The 20,000-nt window shown below is 51.9% G+C and overlaps 1 protein-coding gene across 1 annotated transcript in view; it reads right to left on the bottom strand.

Annotated features, from left to right (window-relative positions):
* Positions 1-18,396, bottom strand: part of LOC110531382 (circularly permutated Ras protein 1) — a 43,226-nt gene extending 24,830 nt beyond the window's left edge. The window contains exons 1-5 of the mRNA XM_036987206.1: positions 18,132-18,396; positions 16,056-16,212; positions 15,700-15,861; positions 480-572; positions 224-324 (exon numbers count right to left, since the gene is read on the bottom strand). Of these exons, the coding sequence (XP_036843101.1) occupies positions 224-324; positions 480-572; positions 15,700-15,861; positions 16,056-16,212 (513 nt within the window). The 5' untranslated portion in view covers positions 18,132-18,396. The remainder of the gene's footprint in view (positions 1-223; positions 325-479; positions 573-15,699; positions 15,862-16,055; positions 16,213-18,131) is intronic.
* Positions 18,397-20,000: the final 1,604 nt, after the last annotated feature.

Below are 20,000 nucleotides of genomic sequence, written 5' to 3'. Positions count from 1 at the left end.
GTGTAATGTTTACTGTTCATTTTTATTGTTTATTTCACTTTTGTATATTATCCTCCTCACTTGCTTAGGCAATGTTATCACATATTTCCCATGCCAATGAAGCCCCTTGAATTGAATTTAATTGAGAGAGAGAGACAGTATGTGAGAGACAGAGAGAGAGAGACAGTGTGTGAGAGAGAAAGAGAGATGGAAAGAGAGAGAGAGCGCGAGAGTGTTAACTCACGGCAGTGTCCTGTGTGTTATGTACAGAGCTCAGGGAGGACAGGGCAGCACTACATCTCCCACAATGCTTCACTGGACTCTGAGTGCTCTGGATGCCAGATGCTGTGGAGTGGAGGGAGAGATAATTATGTGTGTGTGTGTGTGTGTGTGTGTGTGTGTGTGTGTGTGTGTGTGTGTGTGTGTGTGTGTGTGTGTGTGTGTGTGTGTGTGTGTGTGTGTGTGTGTGTGTGTGTGTGTGTGTGTGTGTGTGTGTGTACCTCTACTCATGTCTACCAGACGTCCAACACTGAGAGAGAGAACGTTAACGTTAGCCTTCAATCTTATGCTCTGCTCTCCTCGGCCCTCCAAACCTGAGAATACACACACACACACACACACACACACACACACACACACACACACACACACACACACACACACACACACACACACACACACACACACACACACACACACACACACACACACACACATAATTATCTCTCCCTCCACTCCACAGCATCTGGCATCCAGAGCACTCAGAGTCCAGTGAAGCATTGTGGGAGATGTAGTGCTGCCCTGTCCTCCCTGAGCTCTGTACATAACACACAGGACACTGCCGTGAGTTAACACTCTCGCGCTCTCTCTCTCTTTCCATCTCTCTTTCTCTCTCACACACTGTCTCTCTCTCTCTGTCTCTCACATACTGTCTCTCTCTCTCAATTAAATTCAATTCAAGGGGCTTCATTGGCATGGGAAATATGTGATAACATTGCCTAAGCAAGTGAGGAGGATAATATACAAAAGTGAAATAAACAATAAAAAGTCTTGTTTAACTAATCTTGTGGGGACACACAATTCAGTCCCATTCAGTCCCATTCAAAATCTAAACCCCTAACGCCTGACATGAACATTAACCCCAAAACCAAACCCTAACCCGACCCTAGCCCCAAACCCTAACCCGACCCTAGCCCCAAACCCTAACCCAACCCTAGCCCCAAACCCTAGCCCCAAACCCTAACCCAACCCTAGCCCCAAACCCTAACCCAACCCTAGCCCCAAACCCTAACCCAACACTAGCCCCAAACCCTAGCCCCAAACCCTAACCCAACCCTAGCCCCATAACCTAGCCCCAAACCCTAACCCCAAACCCTAACCCAACCCTAGCCCCAAACCCTAACCCAACACTAACCCAACCCTAGCCCCAAACCCTAACCCAACCCTAGCCCCAAACCCTAACCCAACCCTAGCCCCAAAACCTAGCCCCAAACCCTAACCCCAAACCTAACCCAACCCTACACCCAAACCCAAACCCTAACCCAAACCTAGCACCAAACCCTAACCCAACCCTAGCCCCAAACCCTAACCCAACCCTAACCCAACCCTAGCCCCAAACCCTAACCCAACCCTAGCCCCAAACCCTAACCCAACCCTAGCCCCAAACCCTAGCCCCAAACCCTAACCCAACCCTAGCCCCAAAACATAGCCCCAAACCCTAACCCCAAACCTAACCCAACCCAAACCTAACCCTAGCCCCAAACCCTAACCCCAAACCCTAACCCAAACCTAGCCCTAAACCCTGACCCAATCCTATCCCCAAACCCTAATCCAACACTAACCCAACCTTAGCCCCAAACCCTAACCCAACCCTAGTTCCAAACCCTAACACAAACCTAGCCCCAAACCCTAACCCTAACCCGACCCTAGCCCCAAAACCTAACCCAACAATAGCCCCAAACCCTAGCCCCAAACCCTAACCCAAACCTAGCCCCAAACCCTAACCCAAACCTAGCCCCAAACCCTAACCCCAAACCCTAACCCAACCCTAGCCCCAAACCCTAGCCCCAAACCCTAACCCAAACCTAGCCCCAAACCCTAACCCCAAACCCTAACCCAACCCTAGCCCCTAACCCTAGCCCCAAATCCTACCCCAACCCTAGCCCCAAACCCTAACCCCAAACCCTAACCCCAAAGCCTAACCCAACCCTAGCCCCTAACCCTAACCCCCAACCCTAGCCCCTAACCCTAGCCCCTAACCCTAGCCCCTAACCCTAACCCAACCCTAGCACCTAACCCTAGCCCCAAACCCTAACCCAACCCTAGCCCCTATCCCTAGCCCCAAACCCTAACCCAACCCCAGCCCCCAACCCTAGCCCCAAACCCTAACCCTAACCCTAGCTCCAACCCCTAACCCTAACCCTAGCCCCAAACCCTAACCCTAACCCTAGCTCCAAACCCTAACCCTAACCCAACCCTAGCCCCAAACCCTAACCCTAGCTCCAAACCCTAACCCTAACCCAACCCTAGCCCCAAACCCTAACCCTAACCCTAGCCCCAAACCCTAACCTTACCCTAGCTCCAAACCCTAACCCTAACCCAACCCTAGCCCCACACCCTAACCCTAACCCTAGCTCCAAACCCTAACCCTAACCCAACCCTAGCCCCAAACCCTAACCCTAGCTCCAAACCCTAACCCTAACCCAACCCTAGCCCCAAACCCTAACCCTAACCCTAGCCCCAAACCCTAACCCTAACCCTAGCTCCAAACCCTAACCCTAACCCAACCCTAGCCCAAAACCCTAACCCTAACCCTAGCCCCAAACCCTAACCCATCCCAACCCTAGCTCCAAAACCTAACCCTAACCCAACCCTAGCCCCAAACCCTAACCCTAGCTCCAAAACCTAACCCTAACCTAACCGTAGCCCCAAAACCTAACCCTAGCCCCAAACTCTAACCCTAACCCTAGCTCCGAACCCTAACCCTAACCCAACCCTAGCCCCAAACCCTAACCCATCCCATCCCAACCCTAGCCCCAAACCCTAAACCTAACCCTAGCTCCAAACCCTAACCCTAACGCTACCCCTAGCTCCAAACCCTAACCCAATCCTAGTCCCTAACCCTAGCCCCAAACCTAGCCCCAAACCCTAACCCCAAACCCTAACCCCAAACCTAACCCAACCCTAACCCTAACCCCAAACCCTAACCCAAACCTAGCCCTAAACCCTGACCCAACCCTATCCCCAAACCCTAATCCAACACTAACCCAACCATAGCCCCAAACCCTAACCCAACCCTAGTTCCAAACCCTAACCCAAACCTAGCCCCAAACCCTAACCCTAACCAGACCTTAGTCCCAAAACCTAACCCAACAATAGCCCCAAACCCTAGCCCCAAACCCTAACCCAACCCTAGCCCCAAACCCTAGCCCCAAACCGTAACCCAACCCTAGCCCCAAACCCTAACCCCTAACCCAAACCTAGCCACAAACCCTGGCCACAAACCCTAACCCAACCCTAACCCCAAACCCTAACCCGACCCTAACCCAACCCTAGCCCCAAATCCTAGCCCCAAACCCTAACCCAACCCTAACCCAACCCTAACCCCAAACCCTAAACCCAACCCAACCCTAGCCCCAAACCCTAACCCAACCCTAGCCCCAAACCCTAGCCCCAAACCCTAACCCAATCCTAGCCCCAAACCCTAACCCTAGCCCCAAACCCTAACCCAGCCCTAGCCGCAAACCATAACCCAACCCTAAACCAACCCTATCCCCAAACCCTAACCCAACCCTAGCCCCAAACCCTAACCCATCCCATCCCAATCCTAGCCCCAAACCCTAAACCTAACCCTAGCTCCAAACCCTAACCCTAACGCTACCCCTAGTTCCAAACCCTAACCCAACCCTAGTCCCTAACCCTAGCCCCAAACGTAGCCCCAAACCCTAACCCCAAACCCTAACCCCAAACCTAACCCAACCCTAACCCTAACCCTAGCCCCAAACCCTAACCCCAAACGATAACCCAAACCTAGCCCTAAACCCTGACCCAACCCTATCCCCAAACCCTAATCCAACACTAACCCAACCCTAGCCCCAAACCCTAACCCAACCCTAGCCCCAAACCCTAACCCTAACCAGACACTAGCCCCAAAACCTAACCCAACAATAGCCCCAAACCCTAGCCCCAAACCCTAACCCAAACCTAGCCCCAAGCCCTAACCCAAACCTAGCCCCAAACCCTAACCCCAAACCCTAACCCAACCCTAGCCCCAAACCCTAGCCCCAAACCGTAACCCAATCCTAGCCCCAAACCCTAACCCAACCCTAGCCCCAAACCCTAACCCTAACCAGACACTAGCCCCAAAACCTAACCCAACAATAGCCCCAAACCCTAGCCCCAAACCCTAACCCAAACCTAGCCCCAAGCCCTAACCCAAACCTAGCCCCAAACCCTAACCCCAAACCCTAACCCAACCCTAGCCCCAAACCCTAGCCCCAAACCGTACCCCAACCCTAGCTCCAACCCCTAACCCTAACCCTAGCCCCAAACCCTAACCCTAACCCTAGCTCCAAACCCTAACCCTAACCCAACCCTAGCCCCAAACCCTAACCCTAGCTCCAAACCCTAACCCTAACCCAACCCTAGCCCCAAACCCTAACCCTAACCCTAGCCCCAAACCCTAACCCTAACCCTAGCTCCAAACCCTAACCCTAACCCAACCCTAGCCCAAAACCCTAACCCTAACCCTAGCCCCAAACCCTAACCCATCCCAACCCTAGCTCCAAAACCTAACCCTAACCCAACCCTAGCCCCAAACCCTAACCCTAGCTCCAAAACCTAACCCTAACCTAACCGTAGCCCCAAAACCTAACCCTAGCCCCAAACTCTAACCCTAACCCTAGCTCCGAACCCTAACCCTAACCCAACCCTAGCCCCAAACCCTAACCCATCCCATCCCAACCCTAGCCCCAAACCCTAAACCTAACCCTAGCTCCAAACCCTAACCCTAACGCTACCCCTAGCTCCAAACCCTAACCCAATCCTAGTCCCTAACCCTAGCCCCAAACCTAGCCCCAAACCCTAACCCCAAACCCTAACCCCAAACCTAACCCAACCCTAACCCTAACCCCAAACCCTAACCCAAACCTAGCCCTAAACCCTGACCCAACCCTATCCCCAAACCCTAATCCAACACTAACCCAACCATAGCCCCAAACCCTAACCCAACCCTAGTTCCAAACCCTAACCCAAACCTAGCCCCAAACCCTAACCCTAACCAGACCTTAGCCCCAAAACCTAACCCAACAATAGCCCCAAACCCTAGCCCCAAACCCTAACCCAACCCTAGCCCCAAACCCTAGCCCCAAACCGTAACCCAACCCTAGCCCCAAACCCTAACCCCTAACCCAAACCTAGCCACAAACCCTGGCCACAAACCCTAACCCAACCCTAACCCCAAACCCTAACCCGACCCTAACCCAACCCTAGCCCCAAATCCTAGCCCCAAACCCTAACCCAACCCTAACCCAACCCTAACCCCAAACCCTAAACCCAACCCAACCCTAGCCCCAAACCCTAACCCAACCCTAGCCCCAAACCCTAGCCCCAAACCCTAACCCAATCCTAGCCCCAAACCCTAACCCTAGCCCCAAACCCTAACCCAGCCCTAGCCGCAAACCATAACCCAACCCTAACCCAACCCTATCCCCAAACCCTAACCCAACCCTAGCCCCAAACCCTAACCCATCCCATCCCAACCCTAGCCCCAAACCCTAAACCTAACCCTAGCTCCAAACCCTAACCCTAACGCTACCCCTAGTTCCAAACCCTAACCCAACCCTAGTCCCTAACCCTAGCCCCAAACCTAGCCCCAAACCCTAACCCCAAACCCTAACCCCAAACCTAACCCAACCCTAACCCTAACCCTAGCCCCAAACCCTAACCCCAAACGATAACCCAAACCTAGCCCTAAACCCTGACCCAACCCTATCCCCAAACCCTAATCCAACACTAACCCAACCCTAGCCCCAAACCCTAACCCAACCCTAGCCCCAAACCCTAACCCTAACCAGACACTAGCCCCAAAACCTAACCCAACAATAGCCCCAAACCCTAGCCCCAAACCCTAACCCAAACCTAGCCCCAAGCCCTAACCCAAACCTAGCCCCAAACCCTAACCCCAAACCCTAACCCAACCCTAGCCCCAAACCCTAGCCCCAAACCCTAACCCAACCCTAGCCCCAAACCCTAACCCCTAACCCAAACCTAGCCACAAACCCTAGCCACAAACCCTAACCCAACCCTAACCCAAAAACCCTAACCCAACCCTAACCCAACCCTAGCCCCAAACCCTAGCCCCAAACCCTAACCCAACCCTAACCCAACCCTAACCCCAAACCCTAAACCCAACCCAACCCTAGCCCCAAACCCTAACCCAACCCTAGCCCCAAACCCTAGCCCCAAACCCTAACCCAATCCTAGCCCCAAACCCTAACCCTAGCCCCAAACCCTAACCCAGCCCTAGCCGCAAACCCTAACCCAACCCTAACCCAACCCTATCCCCAAACCCTAAACCAACCCTAACCCAACCCTAGCCCCAAACCCTAACCCATTCCTAGCCCCAAACCCTAGCCCAACCCTAGCCCCTAACCCTAGCCCCAAATCCTACCCCAACCCTAGCCCCTAACCCTAACCCCCAAACCTAGCCCCTAACCCTAGCCCCTAACCCTAACCCAACCCTAGCACCTAACCCTAGCCCCAAACCCTAACCCAACCCTAGCCCCTAACCCTAGCCCTAACCCTAACCCAAACCTAACCCTAGCCCCAAACCCTAACCCCAAACCCTAACCCAAACCTAGCCCTAAACCCTGACCCAATCCTATCCCCAAACCCTAATCCAACACTAACCCAACCTTAGCCCCAAACCCTAACCCAACCCTAGTTCCAAACCCTAACCCAAACCTAGCCCCAAACCCTAACCCTAACCCGACCCTAGCCCCAAAACCTAACCCAACAATAGCCCCAAACCCTAGCCCCAAACCCTAACCCAAACCTAGCCCCAAACCCTAACCCAAACCTAGCCCCAAACCCTAACCCCAAACCCTAACCCAACCCTAGCCCCAAACCCTAGCCCCAAACCCTAACCCAACCCTAGCCCCAAACCCTAACCCCTAACCCAGCCCTAGCCGCAAACGCTAACCCAACCCTAACCCAACCCTATCCCCAAACCCTAACCCAACCCTAAGGCAACCCTAGCCCCAAACCCTAACCCATTCCTAGCCCCAAACCCTAGCCCAACCCTAGCCCCTAACCCTAGCCCCAAATCCTACCCCAACCCTAGCCCCAAACCCTAACCCCAAACCCTAACCCCAAAGCCTAACCCAACCCTAGCCCCTAACCCTAACCCCCAACCCTAGCCCCTAACCCTAGCCCCTAACCCTAGCCCCTAACCCTAACCCAACCCTAGCACCTAACCCTAGCCCCAAACCCTAACCCAACCCTAGCCCCTATCCCTAGCCCCAAACCCTAACCCAACCCCAGCCCCCAACCCTAGCCCCAAACCCTAACCCTAACCCTAGCTCCAACCCCTAACCCTAACCCTAGCCCCAAACCCTAAGCCTAACCCTAGCTCCAAACCCTAACCCTAACCCAACCCTAGCCCCAAACCCTAACCCTAGCTCCAAACCCTAACCCTAACCCAACCCTAGCCCCAAACCCTAACCCTAACCCTAGCCCCAAACCCTAACCTTACCCTAGCTCCAAACCCTAACCCTAACCCAACCCTAGCCCCACACCCTAACCCTAACCCTAGCTCCAAACCCTAACCCTAACCCAACCCTAGCCCCAAACCCTAACCCTAGCTCCAAACCCTAACCCTAACCCAACCCTAGCCCCAAACCCTAACCCTAACCCTAGCCCCAAACCCTAACCCTAACCCTAGCTCCAAACCCTAACCCTAACCCAACCCTAGCCCAAAACCCTAACCCTAACCCTAGCCCCAAACCCTAACCCATCCCAACCCTAGCTCCAAAACCTAACCCTAACCCAACCCTAGCCCCAAACCCTAACCCTAGCTCCAAAACCTAACCCTAACCTAACCGTAGCCCCAAAACCTAACCCTAGCCCCAAACTCTAACCCTAACCCTAGCTCCGAACCCTAACCCTAACCCAACCCTAGCCCCAAACCCTAACCCATCCCATCCCAACCCTAGCCCCAAACCCTAAACCTAACCCTAGCTCCAAACCCTAACCCTAACGCTACCCCTAGCTCCAAACCCTAACCCAATCCTAGTCCCTAACCCTAGCCCCAAACCTAGCCCCAAACCCTAACCCCAAACCCTAACCCCAAACCTAACCCAACCCTAACCCTAACCCCAAACCCTAACCCCAAATCCTAACCCAAACCTAGCCCTAAACCCTGACCCAACCCTATCCCCAAACCCTAATCCAACACTAACCCAACCATAGCCCCAAACCCTAACCCAACCCTAGTTCCAAACCTAGCCCCAAACCTAGCCCCAAACCCTAACCCTAACCAGACCCTAGCCCCAAAACCTAACCCAACAATAGCCCCAAACCCTAGCCCCAAACCCTAACCCAACCCTAGCCCCAAACCCTAGCCCCAAACCGTAACCCAACCCTAGCCCCAAACCCTAACCCCTAACCCAAACCTAGCCACAAACCCTGGCCACAAACCCTAACCCAACCCTAACCCCAAACCCTAACCCGACCCTAACCCAACCCTAGCCCCAAATCCTAGCCCCAAACCCTAACCCAACCCTAACCCAACCCTAACCCCAAACCCTAAACCCAACCCAACCCTAGCCCCAAACCCTAACCCAACCCTAGCCCCAAACCCTAGCCCCAAACCCTAACCCAATCCTAGCCCCAAACCCTAACCCTAGCCCCAAACCCTAACCCAGCCCTAGCCGCAAACCCTAACCCAACCCTAACCCAACCCTATCCCCAAACCCTAACCCAACCCTAGCCCCAAACCCTAACCCATCCCATCCCAACCCTAGCCCCAAACCCTAAACCTAACCCTAGCTCCAAACCCTAACCCTAACGCTACCCCTAGTTCCAAACCCTAACCCAACCCTAGTCCCTAACCCTAGCCCCAAACCTAGCCCCAAACCCTAACCCCAAACCCTAACCCCAAACCTAACCCAACCCTAACCCTAACCCTAGCCCCAAACCCTAACCCCAAACGATAACCCAAACCTAGCCCTAAACCCTGACCCAACCCTATCCCCAAACCCTAATCCAACACTAACCCAACCCTAGCCCCAAACCCTAACCCAACCCTAGTTCCAAACCCTAACCCAAACCTAGCCCCAAACCCTAACCCTAACCAGACACTAGCCCCAAAACCTAACCCAACAATAGCCCCAAACCCTAGCCCCAAACCCTAACCCAAACCTAGCCCCAAGCCCTAACCCAAACCTAGCCCCAAACCCTAACCCCAAACCCTAACCCAACCCTAGCCCCAAACCCTAGCCCCAAACCCTAACCCAACCCTAGCCCCAAACCCTAACCCCTAACCCAAACCTAGCCACAAACCCTAGCCACAAACCCTAACCCAACCCTAACCCCAAACCCTAACCCAACCCTAACCCAACCCTAGCCCCAAACCCTAGCCCCAAACCCTAACCCAACCCTAACCCAACCCTAACCCCAAACCCTAAACCCAACCCAACCCTAGCCCCAAACCCTAACCCAACCCTAGCCCCAAACCCTAGCCCCAAACCCTAACCCAATCCTAGCCCCAAACCCTAACCCTAGCCCCAAACCCTAACCCAGCCCTAGCCGCAAACCCTAACCCAACCCTAACCCAACCCTATCCCCAAACCCTAAACCAACCCTAACCCAACCCTAGCCCCAAACCCTAACCCATTCCTAGCCCCAAACCCTAGCCCAACCCTAGCCCCTAACCCTAGCCCCAAATCCTACCCCAACCCTAGCCCCTAACCCTAACCCCCAACCCTAGCCCCTAACCCTAGCCCCTAACCCTAACCCAACCCTAGCACCTAACCCTAGCCCCAAACCCTAACCCAACCCTAGCCCCTAACCCTAGCCCTAACCCTAACCCCAAACCCTAAACCCAACCCAACCCTAGCCCCAAACCCTAACCCAACCCTAGCCCCAAACCCTAGCCCCAAACCCTAACCCAATCCTAGCCCCAAACCCTAACCCTAGCCCCAAACCCTAACCCAGCCCTAGCCGCAAACCCTAACCCAACCCTAACCCAACCCTATCCCCAAACCCTAACCCAACCCTAGCCCCAAACCCTAACCCATCCCATCCCAACCCTAGCCCCAAACCCTAAACCTAACAATAGCTCCAAACCCTAACCCTAACGCTACCCCTAGTTCCAAACCCTAACCCAACCCTAGTCCCTAACCCTAGCCCCAAACCTAGCCCCAAACCCTAACCCCAAACCCTAACCCCAAACCTAACCCAACCCTAACCCTAACCCTAGCCCCAAACCCTAACCCCAAACGATAACCCAAACCTAGCCCTAAACCCTGACCCAACCCTATCCCCAAACCCTAATCCAACACTAACCCAACCCTAGCCCCAAACCCTAACCCAACCCTAGTTCCAAACCCTAACCCAAACCTAGCCCCAAACCCTAACCCTAACCAGACACTAGCCCCAAAACCTAACCCAACAATAGCTCCAAACCCTAGCCACAAACCCTGGCCACAAACCCTAACCCAACCCTAACCCCAAACCCTAACCCGACCCTAACCCAACCCTAGCCCCAAATCCTAGCCCCAAACCCTAGCCCCTAACCCTAGCCCCTAACCCTAACCCAACCCTAGCACCTAACCCTAGCCCCAAACCCTAACCCAACCCTAGCCCCTATCCCTAGCCCCAAACCCTAACCCAACCCCAGCCCCCAACCCTAGCCCCAAACCCTAACCCTAACCCTAGCTCCAACCCCTAACCCTAACCCTAGCCCCAAACCCTAACCCTAACCCTAGCTCCAAACCCTAACCCTAACCCAACCCTAGCCCCAAACCCTAACCCTAGCTCCAAACCCTAACCCTAACCCAACCCTAGCCCCAAACCCTAACCCTAACCCTAGCCCCAAACCCTAACCTTACCCTAGCTCCAAACCCTAACCCTAACCCAACCCTAGCCCCACACCCTAACCCTAACCCTAGCTCCAAACCCTAACCCTAACCCAACCCTAGCCCCAAACCCTAACCCTAGCTCCAAACCCTAACCCTAACCCAACCCTAGCCCCAAACCCTAACCCTAACCCTAGCCCCAAACCCTAACCCTAACCCTAGCTCCAAACCCTAACCCTAACCCAACCCTAGCCCAAAACCCTAACCCTAACCCTAGCCCCAAACCCTAACCCATCCCAACCCTAGCTCCAAAACCTAACCCTAACCCAACCCTAGCCCCAAACCCTAACCCTAGCTCCAAAACCTAACCCTAACCTAACCGTAGCCCCAAAACCTAACCCTAGCCCCAAACTCTAACCCTAACCCTAGCTCCGAACCCTAACCCTAACCCAACCCTAGCCCCAAACCCTAACCCATCCCATCCCAACCCTAGCCCCAAACCCTAAACCTAACCCTAGCTCCAAACCCTAACCCTAAAGCTACCCCTAGCTCCAAACCCTAACCCAATCCTAGTCCCTAACCCTAGCCCCAAACCTAGCCCCAAACCCTAACCCCAAACCCTAACCCCAAACCTAACCCAACCCTAACCCTAACCCCAAACCCTAACCCCAAACCCTAACCCAAACCTAGCCCTAAACCCTGACCCAACCCTATCCCCAAACCCTAATCCAACACTAACCCAACCATAGCCCCAAACCCTTACCCAACCCTAGTTCCAAACCCTAACCCAAACCTAGCCCCAAACCCTAACCCTAACCAGACCCTAGCCCCAAAACCTAACCCAACAATAGCCCCAAACCCTAGCCCCAAACCCTAGCCCCAAACCCTAACCCAACCCTAGCCCCAAACCCTAGCCCCAAACCGTAACCCAACCCTAGCCCCAAACCCTAACCCCTAACCCAAACCTAGCCACAAACCCTGGCCACAAACCCTAACCCAACCCTAACCCCAAACCCTAACCCGACCCTAACCCAACCCTAGCCCCAAATCCTAGCCCCAAACCCTAACCCCAACCCAACCCTAGCCCCAAACCCTAACCCAACCCTAGCCCCAAACCCTAGCCCCAAACCCTAACCCAATCCTAGCCCCAAACCCTAACCCTAGCCCCAAACCCTAACCCAGCCCTAGCCGCAAACCCTAACCCAACCCTAACCCAACCCTATCCCCAAACCCTAACCCAACCCTAGCCCCAAACCCTAACCCATCCCATCCCAACCCTAGCCCCAAACCCTAAACCTAACCCTAGCTCCAAACCCTAACCCTAACGCTACCCCTAGTTCCAAACCCTAACCCAACCCTAGTCCCTAACCCTAGCCCCAAACCTAGCCCCAAACCCTAACCCCAAACCCTAACCCCAAACCTAACCCAACCCTAACCCTAACCCTAGCCCCAAACCCTAACCCCAAACGATAACCCAAACCTAGCCCTAAACCCTGACCCAACCCTATCCCCAAACCCTAATCCAACACTAACCCAACCCTAGCCCCAAACCCTAACCCAACCCTAGTTCCAAACCCTAACCCATTCCTAGCCCCAAACCCTAACCCTAACCAGACACTAGCCCCAAAACCTAACCCAACAATAGCCCCAAACCCTAGCCCCAAACCCTAACCCAAACCTAGCCCCAAGCCCTAACCCAAACCTAGCCCCAAACCCTAACCCCAAACCCTAACCCAACCCTAGCCCCAAACCCTAGCCCCAAACCCTAACCCAACCCTAGCCCCAAACCCTAACCCCTAACCCAAACCTAGCCACAAACCCTAGCCACAAACCCTAACCCAACCCTAACCCCAAACCCTAACCCAACCCTAACCCAACCCTAGCCCCAAACCCTAGCCCCAAACCCTAACCCAACCCTAACCCAACCCTAACCCCAAACCCTAAACCCAACCCAACCCTAGCCCCAAACCCTAACCCAACCCTAGCCCCAAACCCTAGCCCCAAACCCTAACCCAATCCTAGCCCCAAACCCTAACCCTAGCCCCAAACCCTAACCCAGCCCTAGCCGCAAACCCTAACCCAACCCTAACCCAACCCTATCCCCAAACCCTAAACCAACCCTAACCCAACCCTAGCCCCAAACCCTAACCCATTCCTAGCCCCAAACCCTAGCCCAACCCTAGCCCCTAACCCTAGCCCCAAATCCTACCCCAACCCTAGCCCCTAACCCTAACCCCCAACCCTAGCCCCTAACCCTAGCCCCTAACCCTAACCCAACCCTAGCACCTAACCCTAGCCCCAAACCCTAACCCAACCCTAGCCCCTAACCCTAGCCCTAACCCTAACCCCAAACCCTAAACCCAACCCAACCCTAGCCCCAAACCCTAACCCAACCCTAGCCCCAAACCCTAGCCCCAAACCCTAACCCAATCCTAGCCCCAAACCCTAACCCTAGCCCCAAACCCTAACCCAGCCCTAGCCGCAAACCCTAACCCAACCCTAACCCAACCCTATCCCCAAACCCTAACCCAACCCTAGCCCCAAACCCTAACCCATCCCATCCCAACCCTAGCCCCAAACCCTAAACCTAACAATAGCTCCAAACCCTAACCCTAACGCTACCCCTAGTTCCAAACCCTAACCCAACCCTAGTCCCTAACCCTAGCCCCAAACCTAGCCCCAAACCCTAACCCCAAACCCTAACCCCAAACCTAACCCAACCCTAACCCTAACCCTAGCCCCAAACCCTAACCCCAAACGATAACCCAAACCTAGCCCTAAACCCTGACCCAACCCTATCCCCAAACCCTAATCCAACACTAACCCAACCCTAGCCCCAAACCCTAACCCAACCCTAGTTCCAAACCCTAACCCAAACCTAGCCCCAAACCCTAACCCTAACCAGACACTAGCCCCAAAACCTAACCCAACAATAGCCCCAAACCCTAGCCCCAAACCCTAACCCAAACCTAGCCCCAAGCCCTAACCCAAACCTAGCCCCAAACCCTAACCCCAAACCCTAACCCAACCCTAGCCCCAAACCCTAGCCCCAAACCCTAACCCAACCCTAGCCCCAAACCCTAACCCCTAACCCAAACCTAGCCACAAACCCTAGCCACAAACCCTAACCCAACCCTAACCCCAAACCCTAACCCAACCCTAACCCAACCCTAGCCCCAAACCCTAGCCCCAAACCCTAACCCAACCCTAACCCAACCCTAACCCCAAACCCTAAACCCAACCCGACCCTAGCCCCAAACCCTAACCCAACCCTAGCCCCAAACCCTAGCCCCAAACCCTAACCCAATCCTAGCCCCAAACCCTAACCCTAGCCCCAAACCCTAACCCAGCCCTAGCCGCAAACCCTAACCCAACCCTAACCCAACCCTATCCCCAAACCCTAACCCAACCCTAACCCAACCCTAGCCCCAAACCCTAACCCATTCCTAGCCCCAAACCCTAGCCCAACCCTAGCCCCTAACCCTAGCCCCAAATCCTACCCCAACCCTAGCCCCTAACCCTAACCCCCAACCCTAGCCCCTAACCCTAGCCCCTAACCCTAACCCAACCCTAGCACCTAACCCTAGCCCCAAACCCTAACCCAACCCTAGCCCCTAACCCTAGCCCTAACCCTAGCTCCAACCCCTAACCCTAACCCTAGCCCCAAACCCTAAACCTAACCCTAGCCCCAAACCCTAACCCTAGCCCCAAACCCTAACCCAACCCTAGCCCCTAACCCTAGCCCCAAACCCTAACCCTAACCCTAGCTCCAAACCCTAACCCTAACCCAACCCTAGCCCCAAACCCTAACCCTAGCTCCAAACCCTAACCCTAACCCAACCCTAGCCCCTAACCCTAGCCCCAAACCCTAACCCTAACCCAACCCTAACCCTAACCCTAGCTCCAAACCCTAACCCTAGCTCCAAACCCTAACCCTAACCCAACCCTAGCCCCAAACCCTAACCCATCCCAACCCTAGCTCCAAACCCTAACCCTAACCCAACCCTAGCCCCAAACCCTAACCCTAGCTCCAAACCCTAACCCTAAGCCAACCGTAGCCCCAAACCCTAACCCTAGCCCCAAACCCTAACCCTAACCCTAGCTCCGAACCCTAACCCTAACCCAACCCTAGCCCCAAACCCTAACCCATCCCATCCCAACCCTAGCCCCAAACCCTAAACCTAACCCTAGCTCCAAACCCTAACCCAACCCTAGTCCCTAACCCTAGCCCCAAACCTAGCCCCAAACCCTAACCCCAAACCATAACCCCAAACCCTAACCCCACCCTAACCCAACCCTAGACCCAAACCCGAACCCAAACCCTAATCCCAAACCCTAACCCTAACCCTAGCTCCAAACCCTAACCCAACCCTAGACCCAAACCCCAACCCTAGCCCCAAACCATACCCCCAAACCATACCCCCAAACATTAACCCCTAACCCCAACCCCTAGAAATAGCATTTGACGTTGTGGGGACAAACTAAATGTCCCCAGTTTGTCAAATGTATGTTTGTTTACTATTCTTGTGGGGACTTCTGGTCTATAGTTTATAAACCACTGATCTTTACATACACCAGTACAGCCTACATCTAACCCAACAACTAGGGCTGTTTTCAGAGCCAACACACAGAATCCTGTCACCTCGGGGTGGTAGAGGGGGAGGCAGGGAGGGTAGAGGGGCAGGCAGGGTGGGTAGAGGGGCAGGCAGGGAGGGAAGAGGGGGAGGCAGAAAAGTGGGTTGAGGGTGGAGCTTCTGAGAACCGAACTGTCGAGGGGGCAGAGCTGGAGGCATTATACCCGGTTCTGAAGCAAAGGAAACAGACACAGACTGTTACAGCACTTTGTGACATCTGCTGATGTAAACAACAAAAAAAGGAGCTTTACAAATACATTTGATTGACATCATCATCATTCGTAACACCACATGTGGGTGGGTGAGAGGAAACGTCTGATGAGAATGAGAATCTAGTGTGTGCGGTGTCGTGTCTGTACAGTACCTGGCCGGGAGATGACCGCGATGCGATTGTCGTACATGTGCTCTTTGACAGACAGTCTAAGGGGTTCACCTAGACCTGGGGTCACCCCCTCACCTGACCTCCCCTCTACACTCTCTGGTCTCCAGTTGCACACTACATGACTGCAGGCAAACTCCATCTGGGGGAGAGAGAGAGAGAGAGAGAGAGTGTACTTTAACCATTCGTACATTGTTACAACACTGTATGTATATATATATATATATATATATATATATATCACTTTTGTATATTATCTACCTCACTTGCTTTGGCAATGTTAACACATGTTTCCCATGCCATTAAAGCCCCTTGAATTGAATTGAATTGAATTGAATTGAATTGAGAGAGAGAGAGAGAGAGAGAGAGAGAGAGAGAGAGAGAGAGAGAGAGAGAGAGAGAGAGGGGGGTGAAGAGAGAGAGAGAGAGAAAGAGTGAGAGGGTGAAGAGAGAGAGAGAGAGAGAGAGAGAGAAAGGGAGGGAGGGTGAAGAGAGAGACAGAGAGAGAGAGAGAGAGAAAGGGGGGTGAAGAGAGAGAGCGAGAGAGAAAGAGTGAGAGGGTGAAGAGAGAGAGAGAGAGAAAGGGAGGGAGGGTGAAGAGAGAGAGAGACAGAGAGAGAGAGAGAGAGAGAGAGACAGAGAGAGAGAGAGACAGAGATAGAAAGAGAGAAAGGGAGAAAGGGAGGGGGGTGAAGAGAGAGAGAGAGAGAGAGAGAGAGAGAGAGAGAGGTAGAGAGGAAGTATCAGTTATTTCTCTCAACCTCAGCTATTTCTTCATACCCATTCACCTTTGTCATCAAAAACAAAGGCCATAACCTTTCTACTTCAGTCTCTCTATCTCTTTCTCTGTGACCCTTTGATGTTTGCAGATCTGTAGGGTCTGGATAGGTATAAACAGTATAGTGGTGGGGTCTGGATAGGTATAAACAGTGTAGTGGTGGATCTGTAGGGTCTGGATAGGTATAAACAGTATAGTAGTGTATCTGTAGGGTCTGGATAGGTATAAACAGTATAGTGGTGGATCTGTAGGGTCTGGATAGGTATAAACAGTATAGTGATGGATCTGTAGGGTCTGGATAGGTATAAACAGTATAGTAGTGGATCTGTAGGGTCTGGATAGGTATAAACAGTATAGTGATGGATCTGTAGGGTCTGGATAGGTATAAACAGTATAGTAGTGGATCTGTAGGGTCTGGATAGGTATAAACAGTGTAGTGGTGGATCTGTAGGGTCTGGATAGGTATAAACAGTATAGTAGTGGATCTGTAGGGTCTGGATAGGTATAAACAGTATAGTAGTGGATCTGTAGGGTCTGGATAGGTATAAACAGTATAGTGGTGGATCTGTAGGGTCTGGATAGGTATAAACAGTATAGTAGTGGATCTGTAGGGTCTGGATAGGTATAAACAGTATAGTAGTGTATCTGTAGGGTCTGGATAGGTATAAACAGTATAGTGGTGGGGTCTGGATAGGTATAAACAGTATAGTAGTGTATCTGTAGGGTCTGGATAGGTATAAACAGTATAGTAGTGTATCTGTAGGGTCTGGATAGGTATAAACAGTATAGTGGTGGATCTGTAGGGTCTGGATAGGTATAAACAGTATAGTGGTGGATCTGTAGGGTCTGGATAGGTATAAACAGTATAGTGGTGGATCTGTAGGGTCTGGATAGGTATAAACAGTATAGTGGGGAAGCTTCCACCTTACGGATCTACAAACATTGAAGGGTTAATGTGTGTTACTCTCATTTCCTGGTGTAAGAGAAACTTGTCACTCTGGTTACAGACATGAGATTAATGAAAATCTAAATTTCACGCAAATAAATGTCCACTTTTGTGATAGTTTAACTGGATCTAAAAACAGAGATGAATGGAAATCTCAGATAACCTTTTGGTTGTCTCTGTCTATGTCCGTTAAAACACAGTATCTTGTTAAAATTCTTGTTGTGTCTCGGGTATAAAAAAAATAAAAATCTATTCTGTAACAGAATCTGCCAGGAGATCATGATGTCACACAGTGTTATGTGTTAGAGAACATTGTTATGTTAGAAAACACAGGTACCTGAGCTCTGGATGAAAGGGTTGACTTGTCGAGAGAAAGGAACCGATCCTCCTGAGTTGTGTCTGTCTGTTTTGTCCGTCTTTTCGTTTTTTCCCCTGTCCGGCCAACTTCCTGTCCAGCCAACCACCACGTTCTATGTGTGCGTATGTTGTGTGTGAGATGATGTGTGTGTGTCTGTGTTTCAGAGAGAGTGTGCGTGTGAGGCAGGAAGTGAGCCGATCAGTAGGGATAGTGGAAACAGCAACTTAAGAAACCAAAAACACTGTGCTAGAGAGAGAGAGAGAGAGAGAGAGAGAGAGAGAGAGAGAGAGAGAGAGAGAGAGAGAGAGGGGTGTGTGTGTGACAGGAAGTGAACCGATCAGTGGTGAGGGTGGAAATAGAAACTCAAGAAGCCAAATACATTGTGCTGGAGAGAGTCCCAAACCTTCCATAACAAAGCCATCACCTACAGAGAGATGAACCTGGAGAAGAGTCCCCTAAGCAAGCTGGTCCTGGGGCTCTGTTCACAAACACAAACACACCCTACAGAGCCCCAGGACAGCAGCACAATTAGACCCAACCAAATCATGAGAAAACAAAAAGATAATTACATGACACATTGGAAATAATTAACAAAAAACAGAGCAAACTAGAATAATATTTGGCCCTAAACAGAGAGTACACAGTGGCAAGATACCTGACCACTGTGACTGACCCAAAATGAAGGAAAGCTTTGACTATGTACAGACTCAGTGAGCATAGCCTTGCTATTGAGAAAGGCCGCCGTAGGCAGACATGGCTCTCAAGAGAAGACAGGCTATGTGCTCACTGCCCACAAAATGAGGTGGAAACTGAGCTGCACTTCCTAACCTCCTGTCAAATGTATGACCCTATTAGAGACACATATTTCCCTCAGACTACACAGACACACAAAGAATTAAACTCCCATATCTACTGGGTGAAATTCCACAGTGTGCCATCACGGCAGCAAGATGTGTGACCTGTTGCCACAAGAAAAGGGCAACCAGTGAAGAACAAACACCATTGTAAATACAACCCACCTTGTAAATACAACCCACCTTGTAAATACAACCCACATTGTAAATACAACCCACCTTGTAAATACAACCCACATTGTAAATACAACCCACCTTGTAAATACAACCCACCTTGTAAATACAACCCACCTTGTAAATACAACCCACATTGTAAATACAACCCACATTGTAAATACAACCCACATTGTAAATACAACCCACATTGTAAATACAACCCACATTGTAAATACAACCCACCTTGTAAATACAACCCACATTGTAAATACAACCCACCTTGTAAATACAACCCACATTGTAAATACAACCCACATTGTAAATACAACCCACCTTGTAAATACAACCCACATTGTAAATACAACCCACATTGTAAATACAACCCACCTTGTAAATACAACCCACATTGTAAATACAACCCACATTGTAAATACAACCCACCTTGTAAATACAACCCACATTGTAAATACAACCCACATTGTAAATACAACCCACATTGTAAATACAACCCACATTGTAAATACAACCCACCTTGTAAATACAACCTACATTTATGCTTATTTATTTTCCCTTTTTCCCACCTTTATTTAACCAGGTAGGCTAGTAGAGAACACCTTTATTTAACCAGGTAGGCTAGTAGAGAACAAGTTCTCATTTACAATTGCGACCTGACCAAGGTTAAGCATAGCAGTTTGACACATACAACAACACAGAGTTACACATGAATGAACAAAACATAGTCAATAATACAGTAGAACAAAAGAAAACAAAAAGTCTATATATACAGTGAGTGCAAATGAGGTACGATAAGGGAGTTAAGGCAATAAATAGGCCGTGG

The sequence above is a fragment of the Oncorhynchus mykiss genome, chromosome 9 (genome assembly GCF_013265735.2).
Source record: "Oncorhynchus mykiss isolate Arlee chromosome 9, USDA_OmykA_1.1, whole genome shotgun sequence".
Lineage (NCBI taxonomy): Eukaryota > Metazoa > Chordata > Actinopteri > Salmoniformes > Salmonidae > Oncorhynchus > Oncorhynchus mykiss.
This window is presented reverse-complemented; position numbering and strand designations above follow the sequence as displayed.